Genomic DNA, 14,103 nt, shown 5'->3' with positions numbered 1-14,103 from the left:
CGGGGCCGGCGGGCGTACGGGGGCGGGGACGATGGGCGGGGCGTTCCGGGCCCCGCCCCCATGCGCCGGCCAATGGGCAGCGGCACCGGCCGGCGCGCGGGAGATTTGAACGGCGCGGCCCGGCAGCAGCGCAGCCGTCACTGCCATGGGGGCCTCGGGCAGCGCCCTTGCCACCCCCGCCGCGCCCTGCAACAAGCACCTAGCGCACGTCAGCGACCCCCGCTCCCCCACCGCCGGCATTCTGCGCACCCCCATCGAGGTAGGCGTCCTCCCGGCCGCCGCCGCCCCGCCCCGGACGGCTGAGGCCTGCCACCCCTACGGCTGCCCTCTCCGCAGGTGGTGAGCTCCCCGGCGGGCAGCCCGCAGCCCAGCCCCGCCGAGCCGCCGGTGGGCACCGCCCAAGAGCGGGACCCGCGCTCGCCCACGCCCGGCATCTCCCGCACGCCCATGAGAGCCGTGTCGAGTGGTAAGTGAGGCGGGTGCGGGGGTGCGCGGGGTAGGGGCTGCCCGGCCCGGCGGCTCACCCCACCCTCCTCCGCCCCCGGCAGACAGCGTGGACCGCCTAGTGAAGCAGCTCAGCGAGGCCTTCGGGGCAGAGGCCGCTGCCCCGGGAGCGGCCGATCCCACCGAAGAGCCAGCCCGGAGGAGCGACCCGCCCGTGGCGGGGGAGCCGGAGGGGCCGCTCTCCCCCAGCACGGGCCCTTCTCGGCCCGCCCGCCCCGCCGGGCACGGCTTGACCTCCGGTAAGTGCTCGGTGTGGCGGTGACAGGGCTCCGTGTGCCCCGAGAGCCTCCCGGGCCGCGGTGTGAGTAAGTCGGGGCTCTCGGCAGCCTCGGAATCGGTTGCCTTCTCCAGACTTTGCCCCCTGACAGAAGCCTTGTCCTCATCCCCCGGTTCGGCTGTGTCCCACCACCCCGGGCAGCCCGATCTGGAGGCTCTGCAGCTGGGAGGCCCCTTCGGGAGGTGTTGGGTTATCAAATCTGTTTCTTTGAAGAGTTGAGAAATTGTATTTTCAACCTGTAGTCAAACCCAAGAGGTATATGTAAACTGCTCCCCTCTCTGAGATGGGTTTGTGATTATGGAGACCTGTTCAGAGAAACCTTTCAGCTTTTCCTTGGGAAGAGTTAAGGAGCAAGGGTGGGAAGCATGTCACAGTGCTATGGATGAGTCTGTGATATGGACTCTGCTACAGAAAGCTCTGTGCTGAGCATCTCTCCTAGGAGGAGAGGCTGAGAGCTGGGACTGTTCTACGTGGGGTAGAAAAGGCTCAGGGGGTGTCTTATAATACACATATAAATAGCGGAAGGGAGAACCAGGCTCCTTTCAGTGGTGGGACTAGAGGCGACAGGGACACAGTGGAACACAGGAAGCTTCTGAACATCAGGACACACTTTTCTTCACTGAGAGGGTGACTGAGCACTGGAGCAGGTTGCTCAGAGAGGCTGCAGATTCTCCATTTGAGATATTCAAAAGCAACCTGGACACGGTGCTGGGCAACTGGTTCTAGGTGGCCCTGCGCAGGTCCTCTCAGAGCAGGTCCTCTGAGTTCCCTTCCAACATAACCTTTCTGTGATCCCTTTGCCTAGAAGTCCTCAAGTAAGTCTTTGCTGTACAGACAAGCAAGCTAGATCATAAAGGCCAGGAGGCATTTAAAATCTATGACCTTCTAGCCTTGTTGTGATGCACTGATGTGTTTCCTTCTGTCAACTAGTGAGCAAGCCTGTAAGACACAAGCCCAACAACAAAATCATGGCAACATCTGGAGGAACTGGCCGCTCTCCTCTCAGCATTCTACGAGATGACAATTCTCCCAGTACTCCTGCTCCTCGCCAGGTAAAGCTTAATGGGTCATATTGTGGGACAGAGAATGGGCTGGAAAAAGCCAAATCCTTCAGTTTCTGTGTGTTGTAGGGCCCCAGTTTGAATTTGTGGTCTCCTAGACCTGTAGAGCCTAGTAACTTCATAAATATTTTTCTGTGGGTCAGCCCTGTCCTTAGGTGCCTACAAGTCTTGTTTAATGTCTGTCTTAGGTCTTAACATGATATTGCCCATTTCAGTGCATTCTTTCTCTTTAGGCTGTAGAAAGAAGTCCATCACTTTTTTACAGTGTTACAAAAGAGCCGAATGGCCTGAAAATAGGCTACATGTTTCACTGAGAATTACCTAACCATCAATTAATTTGTGTTTTACACTTTGTTTGGGTTTTTTATTTCTCTAGGGCAAGAAGCATGTGTTGGGAGAGAACCTTGGGGAAAAGAAGGAAGTGACAGTGGACTTGAGCAGGAGCCTTAAATCTGGGAACTGTGCTTGGAATGACTTGAACAAAGAGAACCAACAGTGTCCTTTTGTGGAGAATTAGAGATTTCCTTTTTCAGGATCTTGCTGTAATTTGAGTTTCCTAGGGGGGGAAAATCCTGCAATAGACTGAAATTCTAGAGCAGTGATTACACTTCTTGTCTATCCCTATGGGGAAAGATTACTCTCTCTGTCTCTCCCCCTCCTAGTTTGCCATGTCTTATGTACAGCACAGACTTTGGCTCTTCTGTTGTACATTGCTGTATTGATTTTTCTGTTGAGTTTTTATCTGTAGTAAATAAATTTGTGTTAAGCCTTTAGCCTTTGCTGACTGTATGTCCTGATAGGACAGCAGGAAGTCCCCTGCTTGCCCAGCACAATATTTTCTTTTGGGACAAGGGTTCACAGACAAATAGTTCAACTTCCCATTAGCTCTAAAAACTGTAACATGCTGAAGGGTCTGGTCTTGAACCCACGTGCTATAGCAAGGGCCAAGAAGCTGCAGCTCCATGCAGGAGACTGTACATCTGGGGTTGCTTCTGAAGTTAAACTGCCTACACTGGCCTAAAACTAATGTATACAAAGGACTGTAGACTATTGCAAGGGTCTGGCATGAAGGTGAGATCTAAAATAGCATGGGATAGTATTGTGTGCTAATACTGACCTTCTGTTGATAAGTCACTAAACCTTGCTGACCATCAGCTCTCCCTAGCACAGCCTTGGGACCCCAGGATGTTGTTATGAGCCAACAAGTGGAATAGGGACTGAATAAAATGTCTGTGTCCTGTAACTGAGCTTAAATCTCCAAGGGTTGTAAGGGTGCATTTTCAGCTCTATATCCTAATTCCAGCCTCATAGGTGAGGAACACCCTCCTCTGAGGGATTGTGAGCTGGAGCAAGATCTGTGGATGAGGTGTCTGGATGGGGTCAGCAGGCAATATTCATAGGAGAGGAGTTGTGTTTGCTATAGCTCATTGCAATGCTGGAAAGAACACAGCCTGCAGTGCTTATGTGAGTTTTCTTTATTTGCCTGGGCTATGAAGATCTAAACAAACTTGAAAACAGGGGCCAATGGCTACTGGTTAGACAGTGTCACCACACAATGCAGGAGTGAGGCAAAAGGGGAAGGTACAGCAAGAAGCAGACAATAAATAACAAATACAATATTCCCTGATATTCTGGCAGGTCTGAGGGCTACCTTTCTGCCATTTATGCATAGATAAGACTTGATCTAAGAAAAGAATAAATATATTCTCTGGTATTTTGGAAGGTCTGAAGACTATCTCTCTCATGTTTATGCATAGATAAGACTTGAGCTAAGTCTTCCCCAGTGGAAATGAGCCAAATTTACATTAGCTTTTTGTTTGAGGTGGTATGATAGAGATCTTAAACCCAGTACACCTCTGTGGCTGTCTGTAGGGATATAGGACAGCTGCACAGAGAAGCTAGGTAGAGTTAAATCAGGAAGAGATCTTAGTTGGGGGCAGGTGTTGGATGAGGGATCCTCTGAAGGAGGATGTGTGTCAGCGTGGGTAGAGGTGTTTGAAGGAAGATACAGGTTGTCTGAATTGTACTGAAAAGTCCTGAGACATAAAGAACAGTGTTTTGCAACTCTTCAAGCCTGCACAAGGCTGGAAACTGCTGGGGCTGTTTAGAGGTGGAGAGAAGGGCCAGCGTGTGTGCTGTTCCCCAGCTCCCCCTGCTTCTCCTCCCTGACCTCTGCTTTCCCTTTCACTCTGGGAGACTCCTACAAGTGACCTGTGTCTAGAGACAAGCGGGAGTGGTAAGTAGGCGTTTCTGTTGTGCTCATCTGACAATGCTGCTTGCATGGGCTTGGGCTGTGGGCCTTGCTTCCACTGCTCTTCCCCTTTCTGCTGCCATCCTCAGTTCCAAATCTTGAGGAAGCTGTCCCAGGAGCCAGTGGCAACAGCCATGCCGTCTGCTGTCACACCCAGGCAGCTCACTCTGTTATCATGGCCAGAAAGTATTCCTGTGGGGGAGAAAGGAAAGGTCAGGGAAGGAAGTGGGGCTTGTGAGAGATGACAGGGTTGACCATGCGGAGGACGTGCATCATGATCTGTGTACCTATGCCCCTGTGTGTCACCCTGTTCCTGTACAATGTGTTGAAACTAGTATGTGTCTAATAAGAGCAAACACACAGAAGAACTTTTGTGCATGGCCTACAACCACCACCCATGGGACTGGCTGAAGAGCAGCGTTCTTGGGCAAGTACAGCCAGCTGAATCCTCATACCACTGCTTTCACCCTGGAGTGATGTAGGGCTAAGGAGGGTGTCCTTGATACAGCTGAGAAATGGCAGTGATGTCGGTGGGCTGTGTTTCATGAATTTTCTGAGGGTAGGGGCCATATTTGAAAGAAAAATGGTGTGTATTCTATGTATGAGCATCAGAAAATATCCAGACATGTTGGATGGAAGCCCTAGCCCACTCTCAGCTTGGCGCCTGGCCACCGAGTGGCACTGTGAGTACCTGGAACTGGCAAACAGCAGAGGCTAGGAGAAAATAGGAAAGTCTGCTGGTGGTTGTGAGTGATATTAGCTAATAGTAACCTTCTTTCCCCCTTAAGACGATGTTCCTTAAAGTCTTGACTTCCTTAACATGAGAAACCATAGTTCTGCACAACTGAGAGTTGTACAAATTATGGTGTGCTCCTTAAGTGCAAGGAAGCCTTGCTGGGTTTCGCTCAGTATAGGATGTGTTCCCTTCAGAAAAAATAAAAGCCTTTTCCTTGCCTTGATAGGGACACAAGGCCTTGCAGGGAATGAAAGAGCCACTCACCCACACGCTCTGCTTTCAGGGAGTCCCAGATGTTGCAGTTGAAGTCATCGTACCCAGCAAGCAAGAGACGCCCACTGCGGGAAAGGGCGACTGATGTGATTCCACAGATGATGCTCTCGTGAGAGTACACTATGAGCTCCTGGTCCGCCCGGAGGTCAAAGAGACGGCAGGTGGCATCATCTGAGCCGGTGCAGATGGCTTCACCATTAGGGAAGAACTGGGGAGGGCACATACCAGATTTTAGTGAGGTTTTCCTCAGATCCTGACAGATTTCCTCAACTCTTCAACTCCCTGCTAACCTCCAGGAAGCCATGGAGGTAAGAAAACCCAGTGGGACAAGATACTGGATCTTAAAAGTTGAGTCTGCTGAAGGGAGAGAATGATGCTTCTCCTAAGACCTAATAAACCCCTTCCACCTCAAGAAAACCAGTGACCTAAGGGCTAGAGCTGTTGCAAGACATCTCAGTCCTTGAGGAAGGATTACTTTAGCTCCAGCTGTGAGTTTGGGGCTTGACAAATGTCTACCCATTATCCCCCAGCTGGGGTCTAGCATGATTCAGAGTTATGAGAGCCTTCCTCTGTCTGATCCTCATACCCCAACCTTCTCATGCACGCTCCCTTTCTGTGGCCTTAGTCTGAGAAGCAAAGAAAGGGCTTCTAAGGAGCAGGTATGGCAGAAAGCCATGTGGCTGGTAAGGTAAGCAGTGGGACAGATGAGAAAAGTTGTAATTGAAGTCAGTGGAGGGTAGTTCAAGCAGTAGACTGCAGAAAGCTGGCAGGTTTGTTGCTTAGCCATGAGGATTAGTCTGGCATGTTTCTTGCCCTTGCTGTCTCTAGGGCTCTGGTTTGAATCCTTGCCTCTGAGGGCATACTTTCTTCCAGATGTCTGTGCTGCCTCTTGTGAAAGTTTAATCTTCAGAAGATCTCCCTGGGATCCCAAGTTCCTACCTCTTCTATCTGGAGCTGACTAAGACCCTCATCTGAATTAGGTACTCCCACTGCCTCACATGTGTCTTGTACCAGGGATGCTGGAGCATGCCTGAAACACAGTTCCCAACAGCTGCTATGAGCAAAGCTGCACCAGCACCTGTGTTAGGGTGCTGAGCTCCACAGACCATGGTGTGCTGATTGTCTAAGACCTAGGTGCTTCGGTGCCTGGGAAGAGCCAGCCTCCAAACTTCAGTGAACACAGGTCCTCCCTGCTTCAGGCTGGATGTTTGGGCCAGGGTCTCCTGAGACCCTTGTTACTCACTCAACTGTGACAGCTTTTTTCAACCTTGTCCCAAGACTCTGTTTCAGAACTGGTCCACCCTCCATTTTCCATGCTTCCCTACCCCTGTGCAGACAGCATACGTACAGAGATGGCGTTGATATCAGACTCATGTCCTCCAAAGGTCTGACGGCAGGAGCCCTCCCGCACATCCCAGAGTTTGGCAGTAGCATCACAAGCCCCAGAGATAAAGAGTTTGAAGTCTGGGGAGACAGCCAAGCTCATACAGTCTCCAGTGTGTCCCAAGAACACAGTCTTCTGCTGCCCTGTCTCAATGTCCCAGAGCGCACTGTGAGGGGGGAAGAGGAGAGAACTTCTCAGAGTCAACCCAGGCAAACAGTGTAGAACAGATCTACAGCTGGGCCAAAGGGCTGTCCCACTCACAAGCAAAAGGAGGAGGGAAGCCACGGCTACAGCATGGAAAAACAGGTGATAGCATCCCTGGAGTCAGCTGTATGCAAGAGATACCTTCACAGCTGTTGCTGGTGACACCTTTGCCAAAGCAGAGTTAAACTAAGGATGGGGGTTGTGAGGTTTGACCATATTCCCATAACTGCAACAGCTGAAGGGAATACTGAGAGGAGGTAACAGTGACACAAAAAGCATGAACCAGTAAATGGCTGAAAAAGATCTGCTGTGGCCACGCTTGTAGGATGCACACTCCATGTTCACACTACAGCCAGGCAAGCAAGACCTGTGTTACTCTGATCTCTGATGGAAATGCCACATCCTGACTCATCTTTGGTCAAGAGGTTCTTCCAAAGCAGGTGTTGGGATGGGGTGGGGTGAATAAAGGCTCGGCATTGCTCAGAATCACAACACAGCGAGAACTGAGAACCAGGAACAAAAGGCTCCAGGCGCTAAGTCTGATGGTGTCCCTTGCACGGTGGGCAAGACTTGAGAAGTGAAGCACGTTGGTGGGCTTCACATAAATTTAAAATGTTTTCTGTCCTTGGATAGCTGACACTGTGCTTTGTGAGAGCTGACAACATGGTCCCTACTGCTTCACCAGTTGACCGGCATCTTGACCTGGCATCAACTGGGAAAAGAAGCACCTGTTCTGCCAAGGGAGGAAGAATGGATCAGGCTTCTTAAGGTGTTCTGTGTGGCCTCCCTATGTAGGAGCAATTCTTCCTTAATGGACTGCTGCAGAGTCAAAAGACTGCACTTGCTGATGTGTTTCCCTGCCTCTAAGAGCCAGAGGTCACGTCACTAGGACACAAAAGACAGCACTCACCACGTGGTATCTCCAGAGCTAGTCACAATACTGTTGTCATCAAGAAATCGGCAGCAGGAGAGGTATCCTGGGAAGCAGGAACAAGCAAATATGAGAAAAGGTACAGGGCTAGAAGGGTGAAGTTTGGAAGCAGGGGTTGCCCAGGTTGCAGGCAGGTGGTGCACACACCTGTATGGGCTGAGAGCTCCCTGCTCACTTTGACGTTGCCTTCACGAGACTTGAGGCTGTAGATGGAGCACACATTGTCAAGACCCCCACAGGCCACAAAATTCCCTGAGGGAGCATAGGCACAGGTCATGACCCAGGAAGAACGCAAAGGGATGGCATGAACCTGGGAGGACAAGAAACCGTGTCAGGACTCTTGACAGCAGAGGGAGCAGGGCAAGGGCAACAGCTGTGAGGGGACCCACTCCAGCATCCCCATTTGCTGCAGCCATATGACTCCTACCTTGTTAGTTGTGTATGTGTCCCACACAATCAGTTTCCCATCTTGTGAGGCACTGACCATAAGTCTGTGAGAAAGGAACAAGATCATGTTAGTAGCTCTCTTCCCATCAGAGCCTTCTTGCCCATCACGCCCCTGTGCTGCCCTGCATCCAGCAGATCAGCAGCATTGCTCTCACTTGGAGTCTGTGGACCAGTGCAAGGCGTAGATCTTGGCCAGGTGCCCCCGCAGGGTCCTTCGGGTCCGCATCTGGATGCGGCCAACAACCTCCACTCCAGAAACAATCTGAGAAAAGAGTGGTGGGACAGAAAATCAGTCTTGGACTGGCAGAAGCTTTACTGCTATCCATATCTCTGCCTTCTAACTCTGCTTCCCAGCTGGAGAGAGACCCCCTCAGAGTGGTGCTAGCTGACTCCCACACAGTCACCTGCCCAGCCAGCCCTGCCCCTTACCTGAGCCAGTGTTGTGTCTGCACAGGCTTTCCGGGCATCCTGGAGAAGAGACAAGAGCAGGAAGGTGAGACAAAAGCTGGTCAGCATCCAGTTCCCTGTGCTGTACCCTTTCTGTGGATCTTCCCACTGACAGAACATCAGCTGCCTTGGAGACAGAGGTGACCCCAGGGATTCACTACACTCTTTGGACTCTTGTCCCCTCTTCTTTCCCTTCCCCTCCCACTCTTCCCCCTGACCATGCTGTGAAGGTCTCCATTAGCACTTAAAGGGCTGTGGAGAACTGCATAGGGTTCCAAGTGTGTAGATGGAGAAAGCTCAACTCCAACTAGTGGCTGAGAAGGAAAGTTTGTTCGCGTGGTGGGGGGATAGACACTCTCTCAGCAGTTTCACGACAGTTGCCAGCATTACCGCAATCTGCTTCTTCAGCTGCTCAGCCTCCTGCTTCATCTGTTCCATTTCCCCCATCTTTCTGACCAAGGGGTGGCTCCTTCACGTGGGGCAGCCTTGATTCTGGGGAAACAAATCAAAGGAGAGAAGTGTGAGGTAGGAGACAAATCAGAGAAGAGAAGTATGAGGTAGAAAGGGCACTAATATGACTGATCAGTCATGCAAATGTAAACATAAAGTCTTAGTGACTGTTTCTTGGCTGAATACTTGGTAATGTTATCTTGTATCCAGTCAAAGCTCTTAGAATTTGGAAAGATCATACTGGGCCTGATCAAAGGTTCAGTTGGTCTTGTATCCTGCTTACACATACACATTGTGAAGCTGAAGAACTCCAGAGCCTCTTACTGTGGTTCTGGCCACACTTGTCCTCTCATTTTTAACCTCTCCATTCCAAGCCCTACCAAGTCCAGGTCCTCTTCATCAGGTTTTCCCTGTTCATGGCCAAAGCCGTCCATTGCAGCTCCAGGAGGAGAAGATTTGATGGGGGGAGCCCAGTGGCTATTTCCTGTTGTTTGTCCTAGGCAAAGCATCAAGACCCACTAAGTCTTTGACTACTAAGGAAATTTGGGGGCTGTTGAGATGCTCTTTCAAGATTCCCTTTTAGTTTTCCATTAAAAAAAAAAAGTGGATGCCTAGGGAAGGATCTAAGGAGAGTGGTATTTCTCCTACTTGCTCAGCCCCAGCTTTTCACTGACATCCAAAGCTAGAGCAGCATTACTGTATGGAAGTCCTTCATGGACTTTTCTTCTATGCATTTGTCCACACAATTTTTGTGCCCATGTTAAAGTTTAGCATCCTCAGTACCCCATCATGATGACGACCACAGCTTGGTGGCAGACTGTGCAAAGAAGTTCCTGCTTCCATTACTCCCCAAAGTCACTAATTCCACTTGGAGGTACCTGTATTTTGAGTTGGAAGAATTAGCAAATGAATGGTCTCTATTCACCTCTGCATCACTTGGTATTTTATAGATTTTTGTCATATCTGTCTTCATTCACCTATTATCCAAACTGCAGAGCAAACTTAGTCATTCCTCCCATGTAAGCTGTTACATCCTATTACCTCTGTTGTTCTCGGAGCTCTTTTCAGTTGTTTACAGAGCACAGATGATATGTTTTTGCAGGGAGAGCAGTGAACCAGAACTGTAATCCATATTCAAGATGCAGGTGCACTGTATCATTATACAGCACCTCTGTTTTGTTCTCTCTTTCTTCACCAGTGATTCTACCATCTCCCACTCCTGTAGACAGACCTGGTCTTTAATTGCTTCGACATTTCTCCTGGATAGGTGTGTGTCCAGATGTGCTCCAGGTGTTGTTTTCATTAGAACCAGTGTTTTGCCCCTAGGCCAAGAAATGTTCCAGCAGCATCTGCAGAATTTCTCCTAGTCCCTGTGAGTCACACCACCTCCATCCCTCTCTGGCCTGTTGCCTGAAGGCCTCATTTCTTCCAGCCCATGAAGCTTTGGGTCCATCCATGCCAGTCTGCCCTCTTGCTGTGGGCAAGCACATTCAGATAGATCCCAAGTCCCATCTTTGCTTGCTGCTTCATTGAGCCCTTTGAGTTTCCCCTCACAAATTCTTTGCCCTGAATGTCTCCACAACTTTCCTTTGATCCTCCATGCACAGTGAGTTTCTGCTTGGTCAATCATTCCTGTGGCATGGTGTTGAGTAGGAAAGACAAGGAGATACAGGTTTCCTGTACCTCCTGGGAGACATGAGCTTATCCCAGAAGGAGTCTATTTCGGGCTATACTTTGCAGAGAGAGTCTTGTGCCTGCTGCCTGTAAGGCTGGGCAGAGCTACAGCACTGCTGATTCTACCCTGCTCCCTACCCATGCACTGCACATGGGTGCTGGCCTGGTCTGCTGGCCCCAGCAGACAGTGAGGGAGCAGGAGAGGAATTTGGGACTGCATTGTCAAAGGCACATGCCACAGCAGCAGCCTGGGGCTGCCAGCCTCATCTATACTGAAGGATGGAAACAGATCAGCACCTGAACTGTGCCCTTTACATTTTTTTTCTTCTCTCAGAGCAGTGATGAGGAGTGTCCTCCCAGTAAGGATGCACAGCTGCACCTCATTGAGTGACTGGCCATGAAAGCCCACATGCATGCAGTTCTCCTTTGGGAAGGGAATGGATACTCCACCCTTCTCTCAGCTAACTGACAGAGGGAGGAGATTCTAGGGAAGGCCTTTCGGCTTTCAGTTGGAGGTTGCACATCCTCCTTATCCTGTGGTGTTTGTCCCTCAGTTTCAGTGTATAGAAAGGCTGTGAGACTGTGTCGAGCTGTGGTCGCTGCCTACTGACACCAAGTGGCACACCTGAACTTCCAGCCACCCTGCAGGGACCAGCAGGCCCACCCCAGAGACCGCTGTGGCCCAAATCCTGACCCTTCTCAGTGTTCCTTGGGACTGATTCTAACTCCCCTCCATTAAAGCTAAGTGTTGGATTGCCTTTTCCTTCTGGGTCACCTCTTCCCTCCACTTCTCCCCTTCCAGCCTCCTCTGCTTGGTTCCCAAGCTCTTCAGGCTGTTATTTCACATGCTGAGATCATTGTCCATCCAGCTGCCCTAATCTGTCTTTGTAGACTTCTGGTTTTGCCTACGCAGATCTGCATGGGGATGAGAACCTTGTTCTGCCTTCCTTCCAATTTCTGCCTCAGGTGAAGCTGACTGCACATGTCCTCCTTGTTACCCACTGGATCCCAGACATCCTTGTATTGCTTCTGCTCTTTTATTGCTCTCTTCCGTTGCCTGAGTGTTTCTCAACTCTGGCACTAGCACAGGAGTGCCAGTTCACAGCCTTCTCTGTAAAGCTGCACAACGAGATGAGGGGCTTTCAGAGCCAGTAGGCAGATCAAACGGCAGGGGCAGGATGTCGAGGACAGATAAAAAGGTCTAAATATAGAGAAGGTGCAGCTCAGGACTCTGTCCGAACCTTTAAATCCCTTTGAGGGAACACTCTAAATGAAGCTGGGAATTGTTCTCAGCCTCAGAAGGACAAGGAGCCTCAGATGAGTGATAATAATAGCTCCATCTTTGCCTATCCCCTCCATCCATCACATCCCAGGGCAATTTGTGGAGAGTGAGTTACCCAGTCCCCAGCGTAGTGCAGCTGCCTCCCAGGAGGACTACAGCAGGTGTGCAAAAGAGTAGCTCATCATGGTCACGTAAATTTAGAACAGGAAATGGGGAGGAATCAAATGGGAGAAGAACAGAGGAAAGGAGAACAGAGTTTGCAGTTTGGCCAAGGCATGTTCCTGCCTTGACCAGCAGGACCTCAGGAATGCACATTTCTTGTGGATCCAAGGATCAGCTCATGGTTGCTCATGGCAGCTGTCCAGGCTGGTTTTAATGGGAAAGGCTTCTAAATGGTTCACACTCAGTCCTTTCTGGAAGTAAGGGCTCTTTCAGGTGAATGCTAAGCAGTAGAGGAAACCAAGTCCTTAGGTACCTTTGGAAAAAGCAATTCACCACCACCAGCACAGCTATTGACAGGTGGACCTTGGCACCAGCACTGGTCCAGAGTTGTGCCCCCTACAAGCATGACCAGAGAGCACGGCACAGCCAAACAGAGCCTGGGCTCAGTCAGTTCATGCCAGCCCTGTTCTGAACTCTGCCTCAGCTGTGCTCATCCAGTTCACAGCTCTTGGCTTCTGAAACCACATTTCATTTCTTCTGCTCTCCAACATGACAGTTCTTTCCACTCCTGCCTTTTCCAACAAATTTGCTGGAGGCACCTGATGTAGCATTCCTGTCTGTGGGCAAACAAACCCATCCTGAGCCCTCGTAGCAGACCAAATGCCTCTACTGTGGTGTGAGGCACAGGGGAATCTGAAATCACCTGTCGTTTGCCTTTTGCCGCCATATCCTGTCTTTTTAGGGCAGTGGCTATACCCCTTGCACTATCCCATGGAAGGGGCCCAGCTTGCACCCTAGGGACTGTCCCACTAAGTCACCTGCATCACTCCCTTGTGAGGATCAGGGTGCAAATTATCTATCCCCTGGGTAGGTTCCCCCACGCGGGAGAGGGAGTGGTCCCTCTGTGGAATGTTGGGAGAGGGCTGTGAATGGAAAAGGGAAAGGTGCAGGAAGGAGGACTTGTTATTAACAGGCAGCATCCCTGGGTCTCTGTAATCCCTGACTAGCTTCGCAGACTCGCCCTGGTGACCCTGGGCTCCTTGCAGAGCCGGATACAGAGATGATCCCTCTCTCCTGTGATGGAGATCAAAGGTCAGGGTAAAATTACCCTGATCTGCTCCTTGCTTTTTGAGGGCTCCTTCTCTATCCAGTAAAGCAGTCAGCTGCGAAGAGGTGTGCTCAGGGCACAACAGGAGTGAGGACTGTGTACAGGTAGTGAGTGCCAGGTCCCTCAGCAGAGGTGTTACCCTCCTACTCCAGTCTGAAAACTGGTGAGATTTACCTGCCAAAGGGAGAACAAGCAACCCCATCCCTGTGCAAAGCCCCTCACCACTGTAAAGACATCTCAGCACTAACCCCAAGTCCCTCCCCTCCATGATCTCAACCTTCTGCATCCTCTGATGGGATCAGCTCTTGTACAAATACTCCACAGAATCACACCAAGAAACTCAGGCTCCCAAACGCGTGATTCACCAAGGTGACCTCAGGCATCACAACAGGGCAGGGTACTTACCGGGATCTGTAGAGTGAGGTGGGTTGTAGTCCCTTCTGGATGGCACCCTCACAGCTGCCTCCCTGGTGAGAACAGCTCCTCGCTGGCCAGAAGCCCCTTGTTCCTCTGCCTTCTCCAGTCAGTCCTATTTGTCCACCCAGTGAGTCCCTTGCTCCCTCTCTGCTCCTCAGCCTCTCTCAGGACTGATCTCCCCATGGGGAGCTGGAAGGCTGTGGACGGGAGGGGTTGGGGGAGGGCTGATTCCAGGAGCAGCGTCAGGCAAATTAAATCAGACACCAGAGACTTGGGGAAATCGGATTGGGACGTAATGCAAAGCAGGTGGATGGGGAGGGGTGAAAAGAGAGAGTAGCACACTGTTCCTGAAGGGAAAGAAACCATCACAGGCGGATTTGACTCCGTTTATATCAGCAACAAACTAATAAAGTGAAGATTAGCCAGAACAGGCTTGGATTATCAGCCACTGGGGCAGGGCTTGCTGTACCTCACAGTCCACAGGAATTCTCATTT

The 14,103-nt window shown here is 50.8% G+C and overlaps 2 protein-coding genes across 3 annotated transcripts; one reads left to right on the top strand and one right to left on the bottom strand.

Moving 5' to 3' along the window:
- The first annotated feature begins 57 nt into the window (after positions 1–57).
- On the top strand, positions 58–2,616 carry CDCA3 (cell division cycle associated 3). The gene is made up of 5 exons (XM_027653564.1): positions 58–259; positions 337–466; positions 549–743; positions 1,712–1,833; positions 2,219–2,616. The coding sequence occupies exons 1-5, from the start codon at positions 146–148 to the stop codon at positions 2,357–2,359; spliced, it is 702 nt and encodes a 233-aa protein (XP_027509365.1). The 5' UTR covers positions 58–145; the 3' UTR covers positions 2,360–2,616.
- Positions 2,617–3,610: 994 nt separating this feature from the next.
- On the bottom strand, positions 3,611–13,742 carry GNB3 (G protein subunit beta 3). Of its 2 annotated transcripts, XM_027653562.1 has the most exons (10): positions 13,597–13,742; positions 8,906–9,007; positions 8,498–8,536; positions 8,224–8,330; positions 8,049–8,112; positions 7,769–7,931; positions 7,601–7,667; positions 6,451–6,652; positions 5,094–5,310; positions 3,611–4,285 (listed from the first exon to the last, which is right to left on the bottom strand). In XM_027653562.1, exons 2-10 carry the CDS (start codon positions 8,960–8,962, stop codon positions 4,179–4,181), a joined length of 1,023 nt encoding a protein of 340 aa, XP_027509363.1. In that variant the 5' UTR covers positions 8,963–9,007; positions 13,597–13,742; the 3' UTR covers positions 3,611–4,178. The 2 variants fall into 2 exon arrangements, with proteins under 2 accessions (XP_027509363.1, XP_027509364.1); XM_027653563.1 differs by lacking the exon at positions 13,597–13,742 and having other exon boundaries at positions 8,906–9,014.
- Positions 13,743–14,103: the final 361 nt, after the last annotated feature.

The sequence above is a fragment of the Corapipo altera genome, unplaced genomic scaffold, assembly GCF_003945725.1.
Source record: "Corapipo altera isolate COAL_440 unplaced genomic scaffold, ASM394572v1 61, whole genome shotgun sequence".
NCBI lineage: Eukaryota > Metazoa > Chordata > Aves > Passeriformes > Pipridae > Corapipo > Corapipo altera.
Note: the sequence above shows the minus strand (reverse complement) of the source record. Positions and strands in the feature narration are given on the sequence as shown.